The sequence below is a fragment of the Cavia porcellus genome, unplaced genomic scaffold (assembly GCF_034190915.1).
Source record: "Cavia porcellus strain 051 isolate PalLab524CR breed Dunkin Hartley unplaced genomic scaffold, mCavPor4.1 scaffold_1, whole genome shotgun sequence".
NCBI classification, from domain to species: Eukaryota; Metazoa; Chordata; class Mammalia; order Rodentia; family Caviidae; genus Cavia; species Cavia porcellus.
Window position 1 is genome coordinate 75025926 of NW_026947484.1, and position 23575 is coordinate 75049500.

The 23575-nt window shown below is 45.1% G+C and overlaps 1 protein-coding gene and 1 long non-coding RNA gene across 5 annotated transcripts in view; one reads left to right on the forward strand and one right to left on the reverse strand.

The window, feature by feature from the left end:
• The window catches only part of Apba1 (amyloid beta precursor protein binding family A member 1), a 210862-nt gene extending 200799 nt beyond the window's left edge, over window positions 1-10063 (forward strand). For all 4 annotated transcript variants that reach the window (XM_063250102.1, XM_063250115.1, XM_063250109.1 and 1 more), the window contains 3 exons: window positions 4886-5005; window positions 5623-5763; window positions 6375-10063. In XM_063250102.1, coding sequence (XP_063106172.1) covers window positions 4886-5005; window positions 5623-5763; window positions 6375-6446 — 333 coding nt within the window. In that variant the 3' untranslated portion in view covers window positions 6447-10063. The remainder of the gene's footprint in view (window positions 1-4885; window positions 5006-5622; window positions 5764-6374) is intronic.
• LOC106028160 (uncharacterized) overlaps window positions 1-21354 on the reverse strand; it is a 45492-nt gene extending 24138 nt beyond the window's left edge. Inside the window, exon 1 of the long non-coding RNA XR_010047990.1 lies at window positions 21296-21354. This is a non-coding gene — a long non-coding RNA (uncharacterized LOC106028160). The remainder of the gene's footprint in view (window positions 1-21295) is intronic.
• Between the last annotated feature and the right edge of the window lie 2221 nt (window positions 21355-23575).

A 23575-nucleotide genomic window follows, 5' to 3' on the forward strand; every position in this document is an offset into this window, starting at 1 on the left:
TTTTCTGTTTTAAACTGGAGCCCAGGTTCCGTACCCCTCACAGGAGCACCGCTCGCTGCTCTCCTGTTACTATGGAGACCAGTCTGGCTTCTGTGCTCTCCTCTCCTCCCTGTCCTCCTCCCTCCATTTTTCTTAATTTGCTACACCATTCCACTGTTGTCATGGGAATGGAAGGACCATTTATTTAATTGGCACCGCTAATAAAACGCCACCTCAGGAATGTAAGTTAATGGGACCCAACTTGAAACACAGCTTAGGAAAACAGCAAATACATGGTCTCCTTATTTCAAATTGCGGATTGCCTAAGCCTCATCTTGCAGCACGTTTTTCCCAGTCCTGATATTCTCTCACTAAGGGACTGATGGGGCAGCTTCAATCAATTCATGTAAACAAACCTACCAAAGCGGTGTGCATTTCCTAGGGGACACTGAGAAAATAAGGTCACTTCCTTGCTTTTCAATATGGTCTGTAAGGTTTCCTCCATGGCACGGAATACCTAAATGATCCCAGCGTGGTTCTGCCTGAGGGTTGTTACTCCGGCAACATGCTCCTGACTTAGCGTTCTTAGCTGTGTGTCCCACAAAGTCCTGGTTTTGTGGTGCGAGATCACAGAAACAGAGGTGAAGCGACACCAGCGCACAGCCCTGCCCTGGTTCTGACGTTCCTGGTCCAGCCCTCCTGAGCTCCAGGATGTCCAGCGGCACCTTGCTCCACCCAATCTCCAGAGCCTAACACATTTCTTGACACACAGCAAGTGATCTGTGGGTTGTTTTTTAAGTGGCTAAAAAAGACAAAACACTCAAAGGAAAGAAACATTCATGTGAGTGATGTCTGAGCTGCACTTCATGAACTACAGCATACTTTCTACAGGAAAAACCTACTGATGGCAGGTAATAGGTTTTTTAAGTGGAATGGTTGAGATTTACTATTGCAGACTAAGCTATTTAGAAAAACACACATTAAAAGGAAGTAAGGAATTTGGAACAGGCAGAGACTTCAGGAAGTTTCACCGCATGCTGGGAAGATGAGAAACCTTAAGATATGAGTAAGGTAGAGCCTGCTGCAGCCCCGCTGCTTGTGCTTCAGGAAGCATGTCCAGAGCCTGGTCTTCTCACTTTGGTGCGGTCTCCCTTGCCAGGCTAGAATCGTGCCCATGAGGCTAGCAGAAAACCAAAATGTGCTCTCCCGTCCACAGGCATGACGGGAATGCTGTGGTGTAGAAGGCCAGGGTCTGCAGACTTTTCCACCCAGAGAACCACACGTGCCTCATACACACTTGCTCTTCGCTGAGACGGGCCCACTAGCAGACCCCTGTAACAATGAAATGAGTATGAGCACTGGGTCACCTAGTGTGACCTCACACCCAGTGACAGCTATTGATTGGAAGGCTCAAGTTCTCCAGGAAACAGAGCAGTTCAGAACAGCGAGCAAAGAGATGTCAAAGGTGGAGAAACTGAGTCCCACTCCCCTTGAGAGGACAGATTTTAATCATGCAAAACCAGAGGGAACCTAGAGAGAGCAGGACCAAGAGTAGCAGGAGGTCTGAAGAACTCTTCCCATGTAGTAAAGTGGCCTAAAAATACATCCCCAAGTCATGACTGGGATAAGAGATTCAGGACCATAGTTTCTGTTCTGTCCGGGGCTGCTGCTTCATGGAGCAAGCCTTAACCGTGGAACACCCCTCTCACCGCACGGTAGAGGAGAAAGCACTGTGGGTTTTGCAGATGACACATCTGGGATTGAAGCTGGCTGCTGGGAACATGATTGAGTCACTCTGTACCTCTGAGCCTCAACTTCCTCTTCTGTAGAATGAAGGTGATTATATCTGCCAGTTCACTGGGGAGATGAACTGAAACAGCTCCCGTGAATCTCCAGGTTGCCCCAGGCAGGAGTCAGTGTTCACTGTCAGGCAGCTGCTGTCACTGTGGTTGGGGGCTTGTTTCATTGCGGTTGTGTGGGAGTTTGGTGCAGCAGTGGTCCCCGGGGTGCTCAAGCATGGTACTCCCTGGAGATGGCTGGCAGGGGCAGGCTGTGCAGTGACTGAACCTGCCAGCACCCTATAACCCACCCCCAGGCTCACTAGCACCTTCTTTCATGGAGTGGTAAATTCACATCTATGGGCCTAATCACTCTTGGAGAAATTAAGTCACCTGGGTACAGGTGACGCTAGTATTTGCAGGGGTATTCTACTGTAGTTCCCAAAATCAAGAATGCATCAGGATCACCTGGAAGACTTGTCAGCACAGATATTGGGTTCCACTCCTAGGTTTTCTGATTCTTAGGTCTAAGGTGTGAGGCGCCTAGAACTTGAACTCCCTTCAATTGATGCTGAGATACTAGCATGGGGCTACAGAGCAGTATAACACCCATTGGCAAGCAGAGTAAGGACAGATAGCCAGAGCAAAGAACAGCTGTGCCTGCAATCTAAGCAAATCATCATCGCTTAAAAGATATGTGGGTCTCCTCTGCCAGAGTAGCAAGTCACTCTCTTATCCCCAGCTGTGTTTGCACTAGGAGTATCTACCTGATTTCACCTCTGCTTGGCACAGTTTGTGAATAGTCCAAGCCCGACCTCAGAGCCCCTGGACTATGCAAATCAACGTCCATGTCTGTGTTTCTGTCCACACCTGCAAAATGTGAAATAAGAGTTCTGACCTTCCACAGAGAAGGGTTTGTGGGCCAGGACACTGCAGCAGCTGGGAGTTCGCAGCTCTGGATCTGTAGGCGAAGAGGAGACAGTCCCCAGTCCACCTTTCCTGGATTTGCCATTCTCCCAGGATGCCCAATCTGCAGAGGGCACAGACAGCCCACTGCTGAACCAAAGGGGTGCCCCACCCACATTCCTGTCCCTCCTCTGGTGGCTTTCTTTTGGAGAAGAGGTTGCCCACCCACCCAAACACTGTCTTTTTTTTCCAACAGTAAAACAGTAAAAAAAAAAAAAAAAAAAAAAAGTAAAAGAGTACAAGTAATACAGAATTTCAAAAAAAATAATAAATCACTAGTTAACAGATTACATATTGTCATCTTAGAAATAGTTGTTCAAGTTACAAAATTAAAGCATACAAAGTGAACATTCAAACAGTGAGACTACAAACAGTTGTGTTCAATGATCCAACAAAAACTTAGTAATATGGTTTTCTATCTTACACACTTAAATATACATGCAGTTATATCCTTGAGAGCACTTTCTTTTCCTCTCTTTTTTACAATAATAATTACACATTTGGGGTTTTATTACTCCCACTGTTCTTATTACTTTTTTTTGAAGAGAATAAAACCAAATGTGACAAAACAAAACAGAGTCAGTCAAAACAAAAGGATGGACATAGTACATGATGTGAAGACAGAACACCAGGTGATCAACAGTGGTTACCGTAACGCCTCTTGCTATCTTAAGAAGAGTTGCCTATATCATCAGGTATAATAAAATTGAACAAAACAGTACCGAACAAAACCAATAAAACCTAAACATTGGAGACCTTACAGGACTTCAAAAGAAGATAATAGTGAAACCAGAATGGGCATCATAGTAAATCTTATTGCCTTCAAAGTAGTTGCCTATACTCTCAAATTTGATACTATCAAACAAAACAAAATAGAGTAAAATCAGTCAAAACAAGAGCAATACAGGGGTTCAAATCAAGTTAATAGGAAAACAAAAAGTTACTATAATATATCCTGCTATTTTAAAATTTATTTTTCCCTTTATTAAAAAAGTAAAAAAATAATTTTTAAAAAAAGGAGAGATTGAGATAAAAGAGGACATAACAACACAGGTCAGAAAAGAACAATTTAAGCAACATAGTGTTTTACCACCAGATACCCTGACATAATAGTAGTTACCATAGTGTCTCTTTCCTTGAAATATTTGAGTACAACTTCATATACTGTAATTGTGTATAGCATCAAACATATCAAGACAGTGTGAAACCATTCAAGAGAATGAAAGTATTACAGGGTATTAGAACCAGCTAACAGAAAACGAACAATGGTTTCTATATTATCTCTTTGCGTATAAAAAATTTTGTTTATACTATCACATATATTAAAATCCAATAAGATACAACATGATAAAACCAATGGAGACAGAAGAACAACAGTTTGATGGGACTTCAAAACAAGATGATATTAAATCAGCACTTAGCTATTATGATGTCTTGGTTTCTTCAAAATAGCTGTTCATACCATCACAGACAATAAAATGAAACAACCCAGAATAAAACCATTCCAATTAATGAGTGAAAACATTATAAGGCTTCAAAGCAATATAATGGGGAATCATGATTACCACATACTTTTATGTATTATCATTTCTTACACTAGGAAAACTATTTGGTATTTATATATGTGAGTTTGATTTATTTCACTTATGAGTATGGTCTCAAGCTGTACCCATTTATTTATAAATATCTCAATGTGATCCTTCTTTGTAGCTGAGTAGTACTCCACTGTATAAAAATACCACAACTTTTTTATCCATTCCTCAGTTGATGGACACTTAGGTTTTTTCCAAGATCTGGCTATTACAAATTGTGCTGCTATAAACATGAGTGCACATATATCACTGGAGTGGAGACTGACCTTGAGTGACTTCCTGATCAGCTGTGACACCACATAGGGATCTGGTTGGGCGGTCAGTGCCAGCCCACAGGCACTGATCTCCCCTGCAGGGAGCTCCGGAAGCAGGGCTGACCAGCAGGGCCTCCGCCCACAGCAGCATGGTCTGAGAAGAAAGTGCCTGAAAACAGCCCACACCCATGCAGACACTCAGCCTCTCACAGGGGACTTCAGAAGGCTGGTGGGGGCTGCGTCTGCCTGGGCAGCGGTCTGCTCCTTACTTTGCATCAGTGGTCACCCTCTTCACTGCACTTTATTTGTGTTTAAGGGCTTAAAGAATCAGTCTCGAGTCAAGCTGAATATTGTAAGATGTCCTCCAGTGACCACCGTGTTAATCAGAAGGCCAGACCTTCGCTACCAACTGGGTTTCAGTGTCCAAAATGGAATTGTAAGTACGACTCACTCCATGCCCTTTTCCAAAATGTGGACAAATAAAAATGAGGCAGAGAGCATCCATCGTGGGAGGGGTTTTCGCTTTTTTTGTTTTGATTTTTGTGTGCTAGGCGAGCTCTGTACCACTGACCTTGAACTAGGAAGGCCTAAAGGTTCCTGTCCCCTCTAGCTCTCCACACTGTGGACTACACACTAGGGTCCTAGTGCCACTTTGGCTCATTCAGTGCTGACCTTAGCATCGGGCAGCCAGCGCTAAGGGTCCATGTGTGACTGTGAGAAATAAGGACAGCTTGTGCTGCACAGGCTGGAAGCACTGTCACCTGGATGACAGGCTCAGAGAGCTCTTCTCACCAAGGCCGGGGGGATGACAGTGTCCGTGTCCAGCATGCCATGAAATCCAGTGACATGCAGCATCCACTGTACAGACTGCGTGATGTGCTGCGTGGCTATGTGGGAGGAACCTGAGATTTGAGAACTCTAGCCCTGGCTGTGGCAGCTTCACAGAGGTGCCCCAGCTGGGGGTTTGGGGTGCCGGAAGATGCTCTTTAGCTGTGCACACTCCTGGGACCTGATGCCGCCCACAAGGCATAAGTTAGTCTTTGGCTCTGCTAGATCTGCAGCCTCATGCGAGGTGGAATAGCGGAGAGGGGAGGCGTCCGCGTGGGACATCGGATCATCGAAATCAACGGACAGAGCGTGGTGGCCACGCCCCATGAGAAGATCGTCCATATCCTCTCCAATGCCGTTGGGGAGGTAGGAGCGAGGTCTGGGCTGGAGAGGGACCGGGGCGTCATCAGGGCCCCTCAAGTTATGCTGGGTCTTCTAGGGAGCTTTCCTGAGCGTCCTCTCCCTCCAGATGCTCCTCAGTACCCAGCACCCCTGTCCCTGACCAAATGCCAAACCCTTAGAGGGGAGCTGCCTGGAAACACCTCTGTGACAGAAAAGCAGGCCACCTCTCCCCTTCTCTTCCTCTCAGATCTTTGTCACCTCGCTCTGTTGCTGCCCAGGTTGCCCTGGTTTGCCCTGTTAGTCCCAAATGTAGTTGGAAGACGTAAATGTCAGATTCAAGACCCACAGTGGCCCTCCAGACGCCTCTGCCTGGCACAGCTCGGCGGAAGTCCTGACTGCACTCTCAGTGCCAGCCTCCCAGTGCCAAGGGAGAACAGGAGGTGGGCTGGATTAGAAGCCTAGGGCTGGACTGGGGAAATACCTGCTTTTCCTTTTCATTTCCTATCACCTCTGAACTTTCTAGAAAGTTGTAGGCAGTATCTTGAAAGCTGTCACAGGAGAGGCACTGTCTCGGTGGGGCCCCTGCAGCCCCTCCGAGCCGTGGCCCACTGCTAACCTGCATTTCCCGCCCTCAGATCCACATGAAGACGATGCCAGCTGCCATGTACAGACTGCTGACGGCCCAGGAGCAGCCCGTTTACATCTGAGCCTGCGCCCAGGCTCTCCCGCGGTGGCTTGCATGGAGGACTCTCCTCATCGTGGTTGTGTTTCTCGTGCTGCATCCGTGTGTCCACTGAGACATTGCCCTTCCCGCCCAGCATCCGGTCTTACACAGGAAGAGAAGACTCGCGAGGACCACTTTGCTCTCTCTTTCCCCCCTTTTTTTTCTTGCTGATACCAGGGAAGTTTCCTGTGTGCCCCTTGAGGATAGAGAACAAGTATCCACTGGGATCTCCCCAAAACTATCCTGGAGGGCCTTTGGGGGTCCTGAGGTGGCGGTCACTGCCGAAGGGAGGTCCTCTCTCTCCAGGAGGCTCAGGCCTCATAGAAGGAACTCCGCAGGCCGCACAGACGCCGCCTTAGCAGTGCCTAAACCCAGCTGCTCATCTCTGCTCCCCTGGAGTCACTGACGGGAATGGTATGAGGGGGACATCACATAGGAATAAGCACAGCCCGTCTTGTGCTGGGGTCCCGTACGTTATTTCCACCCAGAATTTCTGAGCCAACCTTGAACCTCTTCCATGGCTAGTTTTAGTTTCGGCTTCTATGTATGTTCTGCTGCGGGCTTCTCGCCGGGGTAAAAGGGGAAATGCTGGCTCAGAGGAGGCTACCAGAGCGCCGCCAAGTCTGGTGTCTGCAGCCACGTGAAGCCTTGCCGGGTTGTCTGGCAGTTCCCAGCCAGCAGATCACCAGGCATAGCAGGCTCTCTGTATATTACACACGCATGTGCACAGAGTCTCATGGTGTGGATCCTTTCCTCCCACTAGGGCCAGGCAGGCTGAAGCCTGGAGAGCCCTCAGCACCTCGCGGGGGATCCTTGCCCTGGCTGGTTGGGCAGCAGCGCCTGGTCAGCCTTGTCCTGAGAGGGTGCTCACCCTGGCTGAGGCCTGGGCCTCCCCCACCACCTTGACTTGACTCAAGAGTGTCTTAGAGTCACACATGCCCTCCATGGGGGCCCTGGAACAGTGACCTGTCCCCCTAGAAGACAGTGATGTGGGGGTCCTGGGTGCATGTTTCCTGCCTTGAGTAGAAACTAGCCTACTTTTCTGCTCTATCAGGCACTCGGCTGAATATGGTGTTTGAAAGGCCAGAATGGCTCCAAAGATACAAAACTAAGGGGTCCATAGTGATCTCAAGTGAGGCCTAGGACCCCAAACATGTGCTAGGAGTGTCCGCGACTGCCCCGTGGTCTGAGTTTCCAGCTGCCTTGGGGAAGTCTGTTTCTATCAGGTGCCTCACATTTAGGATTCCGTCTCAGTGCAGTGCAGGTATCTTAGTAATATTATTATTATTATTGTTATTATTCTGAGCCACTTCTCACTTATTCTTGGTCCAAAGAGCATTTTGTTTTCATGTGGGGTATGGTTTGTTGTTTTGTTTTGTTTCATTCATGACCTCAGTAGAAACAGGGAAGAAAAACTAATATATTTTGTAATGTTAATAATATAGTCCCTGTTCTCTGCATCTATGATATTTATGTTCTGTCTGTAGAAATAGAAATACAGTGAGCAAATGTTGGGTAGGAATATTTATATAGAGGATGGAGCTATTTGCAAGAAAGAAAAGTGAACATACAAGGCTAGGAACGATGAGACTGTGCCTGAGAGCAGTGTGGTCACTGCCTTGGGATCCCTGAACCTTCCGGGTGGTCTGCACCAATCAGAAAAGCCAAATGTAGGAAAGGAATAAGCAGCTGAACTCTCTGACCACAGTGCAAAAAGTTCCAAGAAGAGAGGCTGCCAGCTCCCCATGTCCTACCTGAGAAGGGAAAGGACTGCTGCCCCTCGGTGGGGCCAGGGAGGGAGGACCCAGGACTTGTTTTAAGAACTCTTAGCAGAATGCTATAGAGGACCAGCCCAAGGCCAGCCTACCACCAACATGAGGACCAGGATCTATGACCTAGGTTCTGTTTGCTTTTACTGAAGCAACCCAACTACAGCCTGCCTAGTATCAGAAATAAATACTAAAGGGTCTTCACCCCATCTCTCCTCTACCAAAAGAGACAGTGGAACAGGAATAACATGATATGGGTGCCATCTCAGGCAACAGGAGCCTCCAAACTCACTGGAGGCACTCTGCCTGCCTGCTTCCAGAGTGGCTCCCAGGGTGCTCACGTATCTGGACAGGCCCAGTGGCTGCCCGAGACTGACCAGGGACTGAAGCTTCACAAGCACATTCCTAAACTGCAGATAATTAGTTAAGCTTTTCTACACCAGAGAGAGAAAAGATACTTTCCATTTCTACTGCAGAGAAACTTTGGAAACTACGAGAAGGGCTGTTTCCTAAGCCCTCAGAGAAGTGACATGCCTTGGCCCCATTGTTCCTTGTTATATAGAGTGGCTCCTCACACCTGGAGTGAAGGCCTTTGGAGCTTGGTATAGGACCCTGGACTGAAGCATACTCTCGTTTTCTAGCATCGGCCTGTGTGTGATTAGCCTCAGAACTGGGCTCTCAGGTGTTAGTCATTCCATGTCTAGAGGTCCCCAGTGGGGTCTTGTTCCCATCTGGCATCCCCATAGAGAGAGACTTACATATGTAAAAATCTCAGCACCCTCCATCATGGGGAGACTAGTCACAGCATCCTTTCCCCACACTGCAAGGCACAAAGCCACTCCGGCCACTCAGCTGGGACAGGCTCCCAGATTCGCCTCCCCTTCAGGGTCCAGCACCAGAACCACCCTGCCTCTGCCTTCTCCAGTGGGAGCATTTCAGGGAGCCACCATAAGCCTTGGGCCCATGAGAGGAAGAAACCCCCAAGACCAATGCCTGGAGCCCACCTCCCAAGCGACTCCTGCCTCCTGCCCCAGCGCAGCTCCTGGGGTGGAGCGCATTCCAGGGCTCTGTGCCCTGATGCGGGCTTGCTTTCTCAGCACTGCACATCAACACCGGCCTTCAGGGAGCCCAGAGTAACCTACTACCTCCCCCATTGTTCCTCCTGTCCCCGCAGCCCTGTCCATGCCTGTGTCCCCTGCCCCTCACTGATGAAAACACCCCCACCCAGTGGTGTAGCTGTTACCAATGTTTACAACCAAGAGCCGCCTCTTCCTGATGTGTGACTTGCACCTCCGCAAGGCCACTTGTTGGGCTGTCACTTCTGTCTGCTCCTTTCCTGGCTGGGGTCCACTTGAGCACACGATTCTGATTTTACTTCCCCTCCATCGAGGCATTGTGTGAGGACCATGTGGGAATGAAATCTCTTGTACATACTTAGCACAGCACCTAGAGTATGGACTTGTGCTACCGTTCTGTAAAGGGGGTGCAATAGAACTTAACTGTAAAGCGTTGGGAAAAGTATAGTATTGTATTTGTAACAATATCGTTCTTTGTATACACAGAACTCAATGATCTCTATATATAAATATAAATAAATATATAAATAAGATATATCTACACGTGAGCCTGGAATGTTGACACCACACACCCACTGAATGTATCTCCTCTGACAGTCTGGTCACTGGTCCCAGCCTGCCCGCCCCTCCGTACTGTGGCCACAGTTGTCTGGTTTGGGGTTGTGATGTACTACACGTGCTATCCTTTATTTAACTGAACGCTAATGTCTGTGTAAGAGTTGCTGCAACAATAAACAAGACTTTCACCTCTTGGAGCCAACTGAGTGTTTGTTTTGGGGGAAGAAGAGGACCTGGGTGTCTTCCTTCACAGGCCACCAGCTGCATAGGGACTGCATGGTGTCTCGGAGCTGGGTGTGAATTTTATGAAACTGACTTAGTTTTAAACACAAAAGGCTATGATAGTTAACACCAAGCACACTGTGAACTAGAGAAGGGAGTCTCTGGGTTTTGCCTCCTACATCCTCATTGAAAGAAAGGTAACAGGAATTAATCCCTATATCCCCCACTCACACCCTTCCAGTAAAGGAAATAGCCTTTGTTAAGGGCCCAAAACTTTCCCCTGGGAAAAGTGTCCCAGCAAATCCACCTGAAGTCCTGTCAGAAAGTTCTGGAAGGTTTCCACCAGTTGCTCTTTGGTATTGTACCTTTCAAAGTTTGGAAGCATGACCTTCCTGCTGCCAGAGGGGTGTGAGGGCCACTGGGGTTCCTAACACGCTATTGAGCCCTGTTTCTAAAGCAAAGTCTGTCTCACTCTTGCTCTCGCTCTGTCTCGCTCTCTCACTGTCTCTGTGTCTCTGTCTCTGTCTGTTCCTCTCTCTCTGTCTGTCTGTCTCCCTCCATCTCTCTCCATTTTGCCTGTCTCTATCTCTGTCTCCCTCACTCCATCTCTCCCTGTCTCTCCATCTCTCTGTCTCTACCATCTCTCCATCTCCCTCTCTCATCACAGTTCCCCTTAGAGCATGTGAATTGGAGCTTCTAGAAGCCCTGGGAGGTGGTGGCTAGGTCTGTGGTAGTCTGTTCTATGGAGCCCTGAAGCAGAGTGACTTGTAAAATAAAGATTTAAGGCAGAACAAGATGGTGGAGTTAGACCCTCCTAAAATTCTCTTATAGAAACATCTATTTGAACAGCTATACACCCATCTAATTCCTTCACAATAGCTAGAGAAACCAAATGCAAGGTCTCAGTACTGTTTCCTTGCACAACAGCAAGAGAAGACATAATAGAAGACAGGACGGAAAGAGGTGTTCCTGTCTGCCCTTGCCCAACTTCAAGCAGCACAACATAGAGAGACACCTCCCACTTGGTGGAGGAAAAAGGAATAAACTGCAGACACTAGACTTGAGGTCCAGCATTTGAACAGGGCCACACAGCCTCAGCCCCAGGCCAGTGTCCCTAGACATTACTCTGATAGAACTACCTCATATAGCACAGAGTAGAAAAAGACTATCTGCTTGGCGAGTCAGACAAGGAAGAACGCATAGAACTTTGCCTTGGACCACAGGGCTTGGCAGGGGAAACTCAATAGTTGGAAGATACCAATGGCCCTTGTCCCCAGTGCCTCAGACTCTGGACTGACTCAAAAAGGATGGACATGTAATCCAGCCAGCATCAGTTCAGGTCATCTGTAGCAGAACCTATGAGTAACCAGAACAGCGGACAAACCATAATAGTGTGAGTCTTGGTCCTGCTTTTGCACTGGTCTCAGCAGGCTATGGGCTCTGGACATACCCCAGTGAGAGACACTGGTGTCCTCCACACCCTCATGCACCATATTATAGGGACATTGGTTGTCATGCTGAAGAGAAAAGAGGGTGAGGCATGACTTATTATTCAGGGAGTTAGAGATGGTCCCTCCTTTGTGAAGCCTGGCACTGAGTAAAAAAAACCCTGCAACACCTGACCATGGGTCAGTGACTGTGGAAGAGGTGTTTGTGCCTGCCCCAGCACACATGAATAGACCATCCTAGTTAGGCCCTCCCCTCGTGCATCAGCAGCACACTAACTGCAGCTTTACAATAGACTTGGGTTTGGGATACCCTCTAGTGCTAAAACAGTAGCAACACACCACCTGCAAATTTCTAGCAAACCTGCACAGTGCAGGTGTGTGCTACTTAGAGCTAAAATAGTGGTCAATTCAGCCTGAGGAAATAATTATTAATGTACCTAATGTTAGAACACCTAACATGCACAAAGGACATTTAAAGTACCATTTTGGTACTTATTTTTTAGGGTTATATCAACTTTTCTATCACTGGGACACAATACCCAACACACAACTTAATGGAGAAGTGGCTTGATGTGGCTCACAGTTTTGGGGGATTCAGTTCGTGGTTGACCAGCCCCAAGGCAGGAACATCACAGCCAAAGCTGTGACAATGCAATGCAAAGCTCCTTAGCTTATGGTGACTGGGAAGCAGAACAGGGAACAGGAAGATGCCAGGGACCACACACATTACCCAAAGTCACACCTCTATGTCCCACTCAAACACACCCAGAAGTGTGCTTTACTAACCCCCTTCGTGGCTCCCAAGCCAATCAAGCTGACACAATTATGCTTACCCACACAGTGTATGTATGGACTGTCCCTTTAGTTTCTGTCTCCCTCTTTTACAGTCTTCTTTTGTGGTTAAGCAATTTCTTTCTAGCAATGTTTTTGATTGGTTGATTATTTTGTTGTATAATTATACACTTTGTTCTGTAGTTACCATGAGGACACTGGGAGCCATGTGTTGAAGATCTCTTTGAGATCTGAGTCTCAAGGTGTAGTGGGTGATCTCCAACTTCCTCCGCCTCTAAAATTTCATATCTCCTTCCACTAGCATTGAAAACTGTATCAAACTTTTGAAGAGTGTGCTGTTACTCTCCTTTGCTGTCTCATTCCCAGTTATCTCTCTGAAGCATTGTGATTCCTGAATAATCAGGGTGAAAATGTTTATGAGCATTTGTTCCCCTTTGGTTACTTTTATAAGGGATGCTCTCAAAGCAACACTAAACACAGTTTATCTTCCAGCTTTGAGGCTACATTTTCTGCTACAGCATAAGACTTTGATGGTAAATGGATGTCTACCAGTTGGGCACTCACCCAATACCATCTGACTACACCTGACTCAGAAGTCCCTTTTATAAAGATTTCTAGATGATTCCTGTGCACATCAGTTCAACATGTGAAACTCTTGGCCTGCTGCATGGTATTCTAAGTGGTACATTTTGGATGAAGGGTAAGCCTGAGACAACACAAAGCAAATATTAACAGACCCAAGGGGACGGAGAGAATCCAATACAATAGTTGGGCACTTGAATATCCCACTTTCAACCATGAACAGATCATCCAGAGAGAAAGCAGCACAGAAACTGCAGAGGTAAACTCCACCTAGACCAGGGCTCAGGTAACTGGGTTGCCTGGTCTGCACTGAGTGAGGAGGAATTGTCTTGAGCTGCATATAAAATATATAAAACAGTTGATGTGTATAAGTAACAAAACATCCTTTTTCAGTGTTTCTTATTGTAACAAGAAGCCTGTGGACTGCAGACTGGACAGACATGTCTGCCCTCAACTAATGGACCTAACAGTTATCTACACAACATGCCTGCCAACAACTATAGTATGCACATTTTCATCAGCACACGGAGCATTCTTCAGGATGTGACAGGCCACAAAGCAAACTTCAACACATTTTTACACTTGATCTTAGCCAAAAAGCCAAGAAGCAGCTCAACAAATTTTGAAAATTGGAATCATATCAAGTATCTTTTCAACATCTTAGTAAAACTAGAAATCAATAAGATGAGGACTTTGGAAACTTCACAAATACATACAGATTAAATAATATTCATCTGAACATCCAATAGTAAAAGATGCAAAAATGGAAATTTAAAAATGTCTTAAGACAAATGATAATGGAAACCAAACATCAAAACCTATGAGACACAACAAAAGCAGTATTAAAAAAAAGAAAGTTTACAGCAATCAATGCCAACAACAAAAAAACAGGTCTCAAATAATATCATTACATCTCAAGATGCTACAAAAGCAAAAATAAACCAAATGAATTGTAGATGGGAAGAAATGATAAAAATCACAGCAAAAATAAGACCAAAAATACCAACAAAATGAAAAGGTGGTCTTTCAAAAAAGGTAAAATTACCAATCCCTCACTGGAATAAGAAAGAAAACTCACACGCAGAAACCGAAAGAAAGCACAGCCAACATCACAGAAATACAAAGGCTCAATAGAGACTATTATCAGCAACCACATGGCTTTTAATAACCTAAAAGAAATGGACAAGGTCTTAGACACAACTTACCAAGACTGAGTCATGCAGAAATAGGAAACCTGAACAGATCAATAATGAGATTGAATCAATAATAAACAGTCATCAAACAAAAACCTAGGAGCAAATAGCTTCCTGGCTGAATTATACCAACAAGTTATAAGAACCAACACCAACTCTTCTCAAAGTATTTTAACAAATTGAAAAGCAAGGAAGTCTTCCAAATTAATTCTACAAGACTAGCACACCTTGATTCCCAAACCAGACAAAGATATTTTTAAAAAATACAGGTCAATATTACTAATGAACACAGAAGCAAAAACCTTCAACAAAATATTGGCAAACCTAATCCAGTAGCACACTGAAAAGAGTATTCACTATGATTAAGTGGAATTCACCCGGTGATGTGAAGAGTTCCACATATGCAGATCAATAAACATGATATCCCACATCAGCACAGTAGACCAAGACCAAATGATCATCCTACACATAGAGAAAGCATCTGATAAAATACAACGTGTCTTCATGATAAAATCTCTGAGCCAACTAGGTGGAAAGAACCACCTCAATATAATGAAGGCCACACATTACAAGCCACAGCTGCAACCATACTGAATGGAAGAAAATTGAAAGATTTCTCTCTAATGACTGGAGAAAGGAATGGCCCCCCCACTGTTCATCACATGCTCAAGCCAGAGAAATCAGGCAAGACAAATAAGGGATATCTGAAATGGAAAAGAAGTAACTTGTCTCTGTTTGTGGATGCCATTATTATGTATATTTTACATTTTTTATATATTATATATACTTACATGTTGGATGGGTATATATATATATATGTATATGTGTATATATATATATGTATATGTGTATATATATATATATGTATATGTGTATATATATATATGTGTGTGTATTTACCCCCAAAGATACCTCCAATAAACTATTAGAACTAATAAACCAGTCCAGGAAGGGGAACACAAAATAAACCACAGAAATCAACTGTGCTTCTATATGCCAACAGTGCATTACTGGAAGGAGAAATCAAGAAAGCAATCCTATTTACAGTAGCTACCAAAAACCCCAACACCTTTAGAAATAAATTTAACCAAAGAAGGGAGGCAGAGATACACAGACAAAGATTGATTCAGAGTTCTTGGTTTGGAAGAATTGGTATTATTTAAATGTCTAACACTATCTAAATTTATCTATAGATTCAAAGCAATCCTTGTCAAAATAACAAGACATTTGTCTCAGAGCCAGAGTAAATCATAAGATACTTATGGAATCACACACATATGTACATGCATGTGTGCATGCACACACACACACTAATAGCCAAATAAAATATTTTTTAAATAAATCAAATCTTGATCAAAAGGTAAAAAGCAAAAAGTAAAGGTAAATATGCTACCTGACTTCAAAGAGCCCCACAAAACTACCATAATCAAAATAGCATGATACTTCTGTCTTAATAGATACCAAAATAAAGGAGCGGAAGAGCCTCAAAATAAACCCTTTGCCCAGCCAGCTGATATTCATTAAAGGAGCTAAGAACATGCATGGAAGAAAGGGCACACCCTCTTCAATACACAGAGCTAGTAAGTTAGATTTGCACAAGTTGAAGAATGAAACTGGACCCGTATCTCTCACCATGTATAAGTATCAGCTCAAAATGAATTAAAGATTTAATTAATATCTGAAACTATAAAACTAAAAGAACACATGAGGAAATGCCTCAAGAATGTGTTGTGGCCAAGGATGTTTTTGGGTAAGACTCAAAGCACAAGAAACAAAAGTAAACAAATGTGATTATATCAAACTAAAAAACTTCTGCACAGCAAAGGAAACAACCCATTGAGTGAAAGAAAAACCTGCAGAGTGAGAAAATATACTTGCAAACTACAATCTGACAGGAGGTCAATGTCCAGAACATACAAGGACTCAAACAACTAAGTAGCAAATGACAACAATCTGATTTTAAAATTGGCAATAGACCTAAATAGACATTTCTCAAAAAAGACACACGAGTGGCAAACTGGTGTATGAAAAAGTCCTTAATATCCTTGTAAATTGTCAGGAAAATGCAAATCAAAAGTACAACAAGGGGACTTCTGGGAGAACATGGCAGACAGATAACAGCAGCCATGGAGGCTCTCTGAGATAGCCAGCTTAGAATCCAGGAATGATGTGGTGTGAGGAGTCCTAAGCAAGGGGAGAGATACCCTGCCGACCCAAGAACAAACTAAGCTGAGAGAAACCAACTGGAAATGCAATCCCGATGCTATAATAGGATCAGATAAAATCTCAGCACGGAAGCTGGAACCCATGCCTCTGGAAGCTGTGATTTGAATTTCCTGCTGCCACTGCTGCATCCCAACTGGCACAGCACGGAGAGAGAGCACTCCAAAGCTCTGAGAGCGGGAATCAGTGAACCAAACAGAGTTGAGAGCGGGACTGGTGGGGAGCCCTACATCGACCTATGGTGAGTGAGAGGAATGGGAACCCTTTCATAGACTAGGAAGCTCCAACAGAGGACATTCTGGGACTGGGCAGACTAGCCAGAACAGGACACTGCAGTGACTTTAGTCGCATATTCCCCTTTCAAGTGGAATTGTGGGGAGTGCTTGGCCTGGTGATGCCGCAGACTAAGACCCAGTAGGCTAGCCCAAACCAGGTCCCAGCACCTGGAGGTACACCCTAGCAGTGAAGCCTTCAGTAGGTTGACCTGGAGGGGCGGGCCCAGCAGAGAGGCTGCCCAGATCTGTGTCTCCCTAGTACACTGCAGTGGGCGGGAACACCTAGCCAGTGGATTCACACAAACTGTAACAGACAAAGAGAAAAAAAACTGGGCCTCCTATATATGCTTGTATGGAGGGAACAAAAAGTATGGGAAGGGGGAGATAAGAAAGGCTATTAGTGTGTGTGTGTGCATGCACACAATAAGAAAGAGTTCTCAGTCCCCAATCCTGAGAGCACTGATCCAGGAAAGGTAAATGCAAAGGAGAATGAGGACAGAAAACATGCAATATCAGACACAGCACCAATAGATGTAAAGTGATATCTCCAGAGCCTCATAGACGAGTTCAAAAATGAAGTATTTAATGAAATAAAACAAGATATAAGTAGAATAGTTAGAGAAATGCTAAGCACCACCCAAGAAAAAACAGATAGTGGAAATGGAAGAACAGAAAAAAAGGGGAGAATTGTTTGATGGAGAAAATAGAGAAAACATAGAATACATGAAGCAGGTTCAAAGAGATTATCAGGAAACTAAAAACTCCATTGAAAGCTGGCATAACAGCTTGAAAGAAACTAAGGATAGATTATCTGAACTGGAGGACAGATTTGTAAGGTGGGAGCATGAAAGGAAAAACTTAAAAATAACAAGAAAAAAATAGCAATGATACAAAGGCTAGAAGATGATAAGAGGATCTATAACTTAAGAATTAAGAACACAAAGGAAGAAGTAGGGACACAAACAAATGAACTACAAAAGCTATTCAGAGAAATAATCCAGGAGAATTTCCCTAATTTAGCAAAAGGTAAAGATACTCAGATGTATGAGGCATACAGGACCCCAGCCACCTACAACCCAAACAGAGCTACACCCAGGCATATAATAATCAAAATTCAGAAATCCAATATAAGAACAGAATATTAAAAGCCATCAGAGATAAGAAACAGATCATTTACAAGGGAACACCCATCAGAATTACAGCAGACTTCTTGGCACAAACCATCAAATCACGAAGACCATGGGGGGAAATAATTCAAGCTTTGAAAGATAATAACCTCCAGCAAAGATTGATATATCCTGCACAACTGTCCCTAGAAATTGATGGAAAAACAAGGTGCTTCCAGGATAAAGAGGAACTAGGGGAATTTGTAATCACCTATTCAACTCTACAGAGAATACTGCAGGATATTCTAAAACAAGAAAAATACCAAGATTCCAGAAACAGTGGCAGAGAGGCCACAATGAATGGAGCAGAAAGCGAAATGAAGAAGACAAACTGACAACTAATGACAGAAAAAGAGCTCAACAGAAATGAGGCAGAGATGGTTGGATGGTAGGAACAGCTATTTTGGAGAAAACAAGACGACATAATAGCTAGTGCTGATTTAATATCCTCTTGTTTTGAAGTTCCATCAAGCTTTTGTTCTTCTGTCTCCATCAGTCTTAACATGTTGTATCTTATTGGATTTTACTATATGAGATAATATAAACAAAAACTTTTATAGACAAGGAGATTATACAGAAACCGTTGTTCATTTTCTGTTAGTTGATTCTAAATACCTTGAAATACTGTCATTCTCTTGTACAGTTTTACGTTGTCTTGATGCTACAGTATATGAAGTTATACTCAAAGATTTCAAAGAAAGAGACATTATGGTAACTACTTTTATGTCAGGATTATCTTGTGGTGAAATACTATTTTGCTTAAATGGTTATGTTTTGACCTGCACTGTTTTGTTGTTATGCCCTCTTTTATCTTAATCTCCTTTTTTTATTATTTACTTTTTCATTTTTATCCTTTTAATTAAGGGAAAAATAAATAAAAAATAGGATATATTATAGTAACCCACTTTGATTTCCTATTAACTTGATTTGAAACCCTGTATTGCTCTCACCATCTGTTTTGACTGATTTTCCTCTATTCTGTTTTGCTTGATAGTACCAAGCTCGAAAGTATAGGCAACAACTGTGAAGACAATAAGATTCATTATGATGCCCATTCTGGTTGACTATTATCTTCTTTTGAAGTCCTGTGATATCTCCAATGTTTTGGTTTTATTCTTTACTGTTTTGTTCAATTTTATTATAACTGATGATATAGGCAATTCTTTTTAAGATAGCAAGAGGCATTATGGTAACCATTGTTGGTCACCTTGTATTTTGTTTTTACATTATGTATTATGTCCATCCTTTTGATTTGACTGACTCTGTTCTGTTATGTCATATTTGGTTATATTCTCTTCAAAAAAAAAGTAATAAGAACTGTGGGAGTAATAAAACCCAAAATGTGTAATTGTCATTGTACAAAAGAAAGGAAAAGAAAGTGCTCTAAAGGATATAACTGCATGTATATTTAAGTGTATAAGATAGATAACCATATTACTGAGTTTTGTTGGATCATTGAACAGAACTGTTTGCAGTCTCACTGTTTGAAAGTCCACTTTATATGCTTTAATTTTGTAACTTGAACAACTATTTCTAAGATGACAATATGTAATCTATCAACTAGTGATTTCCTATTGTTTATTTTTTCTGAAATTCTGTATAACTTGTAACCTATTTCTTTTTTTCTTTTTTCCTTAAATAAAATTTTTTTTAAAAGTACAACAAGGGTTCGACTCTAACTGGAGCGAGTACTTTCAAAAAGACAAAACGTAAGTACTGTAGAGAAAAGGGAATCCTTACATACTTTCGGTAGGAATGTAAATTAGCCCATCGCTATGGAAAACAGTATGGAAATCCCTCAGAAAACTAAAAATAGAGTACCGTGTGACCCTGAAATTCCACTTCTGGGCATGCATTCCATGGTGAGGAATCAGTCTATTACAAAAGCGTCTGCTCTCCTGTGATTACTAAAGCACCATTCACAACAGCCAAGAAATGGAACGAATCCCAGTGCCTGTCCACTGACTAATCAAGAAAACGCGGTACACATACACAAACTCCCCTTTCAGCCACGCAGCCTTGGCGTTTGCTACAACATGGATGGAGCTGGAATTCTGTTAACAGAATTAAGCCAGGAATGCAATGACAAATACCATGTAATCTCACTTATGTGTAGAATCTAAAGTTGAGAGTCCAAGTGTCCTTTAGAGACACTAGGGAGACAGAGGACCAGAGAGAGGAGTAATGGTTTGTCAGTGAATACTAGGGTACAGGTAGACATGAAAAATAAGTCTGGGTGCACAGCTGGACCCCAATCTACCATGTAGCAGATGGTAGAGGATCATGCACTCTGTCAAAATAGCTAAAAGAGGTGCTGATGCTTTAATCACAAAGATATTGTATTACATTTACTCAGATTTGCACACTACACCATGTGTTGTTAAATCAAACCTCCTAGAACAACAGATCTGAGAAATAAGAGTTTGTGGAGCTGTTATGGTGACCAGTCAGAAAAGGAGCAGACCCTGGGACAGGTTCCCCAAACTCCAGCATCAGGGAGTAAATGTAGATTGTGCAAGGGACCAAACCAAGGGCATTCTCACCAACCACCACCAGGGGAGGAGAACACTGTAACCCACACGGCCACAGATGAGAAGGGCAGGGTACACCACTCAGGGGGAGTTTGGGGAGCTGAGAGGTCCCTAAAGTGTGGTCGCTGTTGTTTCTGGGTCAGACAGTTTCACAGTTCCGAGAGTTCACATGTAACCAGGGCGCAGGACCCCGCTGACCACAGTAATGGGGTTTTAGTTAAGGTTTTAAATACACTCAAGCAGATAAAACGTCTTCCTGTTCTTTTCAGCCCATAGCTTATCACAGCTGAACCTCTGCTGTAATCTTTGGAGACTCCTAAATTATCTGACTACTGATTTTCCTGCAATGTTATCACCTGCTTGCAAGGTAAAGCCTGGGTGGGGATAATCCCACACTCCCAGCTCCCCAGCACAGCTGTCCTGTGTCCCGTTCTCCAAGGGTTTAGGGCTCTGGACCAGCTTGATCCAGTCTGCACCCAATGTCGACCCACCAGATGACCCTGGCTCTTTATGACTTCACTGTAGCCCTAAAAATACACCCGGCAGAGCCATGACCGATACAATGATGTCCAAATCAGGGAAGAAAAAAGGTGGCAGCCTGAATCTTGGAGGTCACCTTCCCCTCCCAAAAGAGCTGATCACACCGAACACAGCACACACCCCACACCCTGGCCCCCACAGAAACCTCACCTGCTGGGGAAGGCACCTGGACAGCATCCAAAGCCCTTTCCTTTCCACGGAGCAAGGAATAAAACTTCCTGGCTGCTCCAGCAAATGGTACCGAGTGGGAAAAGAAGCAGCAGGGTTGCCAACACTGCCCATCTCGCTTCCTTTGCATCTTCTGGCTGTTGCTGGAACTTCTCGGAATTTTTGTCACCAATACACATGTACCAAAATGTCACACAGTAACCCAGAAATCTGGACACTTTCTCACAGCCATTAAAAAATCTGAACACAGCGAAGAACAACCAGAGTAAAGACATCTGTCATGACTCACCACTGTGGCAGCTGGAGGGTCCAAAACTCGATGGAACCAGCATCCAGTCCAGAGTCCCCTGGCCACATCACAACCCGGCTGAGCCCTGGAGAGAGGAGCCCAGCACTGAAGGGGCCAAGTGCAGAGGGCTCTGCTCTGCTCCCTAACAACCGCCCGCACTGCCCACCCCTCCGGGGCAGCAGGAACCCGCCGGAGGGTGGAGCATGGTGACCTTTCAGCTTTCACCCACCTCACCTGGGAAGGGGTCGGCACCCCCACACCACACTCCCAGCCAAGGACTTCCGCATCTTCCTTTGGGGACAAATCATAACCACCCCCGCAGGGCTGCCTCTCGGCCCCCAGCACCTCTCCTGCCTGTGCCCAAGACATCCGCAGAGGAGTTAGGTAGGGAGGAAACAGGTTTAGCTGATGTACACAGAGGTGCGCTTGCAAAATGACTAACAGCTGGTCTTTCTCGGGCCTTTGATATGGAAGGTGCTTTTTGGAGCACATGGGGTAACTTGGTTAATTTTGACTCCTACAGGACCCTGGGGTTATTATCTTCATTTTATAGATAGGGAAACTGAGGTATAGAGAGTTCAGAGACCTGCATGTGCTTTTCCAGTGGTTCCAACTGTGCTAGAAATCCAGGTCCCACCCCCAGCTGATGAGCTGGTCTTTGCTAACTGCTTTCCTTGCAGTCCTCATAAACCGCAAACCCCCACATCCTGTTCACCCAGCCCTGGCGCAGCCCCCTCCAGGAGCAGGGTGTGGGCCCTGGTTGTAGGCTCTCTCCTTTCCTCTCTTCGTCCTTCAGGGACTGGGATGGGCAGAGGGTTCAGATTTTCCCCAGCATTAGGAGTAGCCCTGGCCTGGCTCATTCTGCAGCTGCACCTCCTGAGCAGGGCTCCCTAAGACACAGGTGGCCTGGGGGTGGGGCGCCCTAATGGTGTGGTCCCCAGGCCAGGGTCCTCCAAAGTGCACAGCACTTCAGTGGCGCAGGGTCCCACAGGGCACAGCAGCACACTCTACCCCGGCCCCCTCCCTACCCCTCAAAGAAAACCAGCAGGCCACCCTTGGCCCTCTGTCACCTGCCCGCCCTGTATCATCTGCCCCCTGTCTGTCCCTCCACCACCAATGGGACCACACCTTCCACAGGCGCCAGGGCCTCAGCCACGTCAGGGAAGACAGCTGCCGGGGCCATGGGGGCTGGGGTCGCCCCACTTGCACACAGGGTTTTTCTGGGGTAAGGAACGCTTCTCTCTCCTTTGGTGGAGAGAAGTCCTAAGTGCTCCTTTCCTGAATTCTACACTTCCTCAAGTGACAATCAGCCTCAGCCATCCTCTCCTGTCACCAGGACAAGGGTGAGAAGCTGCGAGCAAAGAGCCTGTGGTGCAGATCCCCAAGAAAGACAACTGATCCCAGAGGGTGGGGGTGTCTGCTGTGTGCACCGGGTCGCCCACACGGACAGTGCTGCCCCTCTTTCCTCTCTGCTTGACTTTGGCTGGAGCGGCAGACCCTGAGAAAAAGCCTGCCCAACCAGCCCAGTGCACACAAAGCCACCTCGCTTCGGTCTTCTTTCTCAAATGTTCAGCTAAACTGTGGTCTTCAGAGTTGCTTTACCTCTCTGAGCTCCTTCTGCATCTGTGAATCACGTCTCTGGTGTGGACTGTCAGCGTCACCACACAAGAGGCTCTCGGGATGTGACGGCTCATAGAGAGAGAGCTGGGCAGTGCTGGCCACTGTGGCACCAAAACAGTCACGCCAAGCTAGGAGGTGTATGCCTGACATCCCAGCAGTCCGGGAGGCTGAGGCAGGAAGATCACAAGTTTGAGACCAGCCTGGACAATGTGGCAACTTAACAAGATCCTATCTCAAAAAAACTTTTTTAATGGGAGTGAAGGGTGGGGAATGTAGCTCAGAGCAAAGGTTCTGGGTTTAAGCCCCAGTTCCAGAAGAAAACTGCAGGTTTGCCATGCCCCCAGGCCCAGCAGATCCAGGTCCACATAGACCTCCCAGAGCTTGCAAACCCTCAGAGTACACAACCAGGCACCACAATCAAAAAGGCCCTGACACATGAGCGTGTGTGCTGCTTAACTCAGGTGACCCAGATCAGCTACCTGCTCAACCTTATCCATAACAGCGTTGTAAGTGATGGGGTGCTGAATCCCACCCCACAAACACAAGTATATCCCTCATTAGAAAACTTCCGGAATGTCAGTGCGTGGTTTTTAAAGTTAAAAACATGACTCGTGCAAATATAGCAAGAACATGTATCAGACTGATTAACTTAAGACTAAA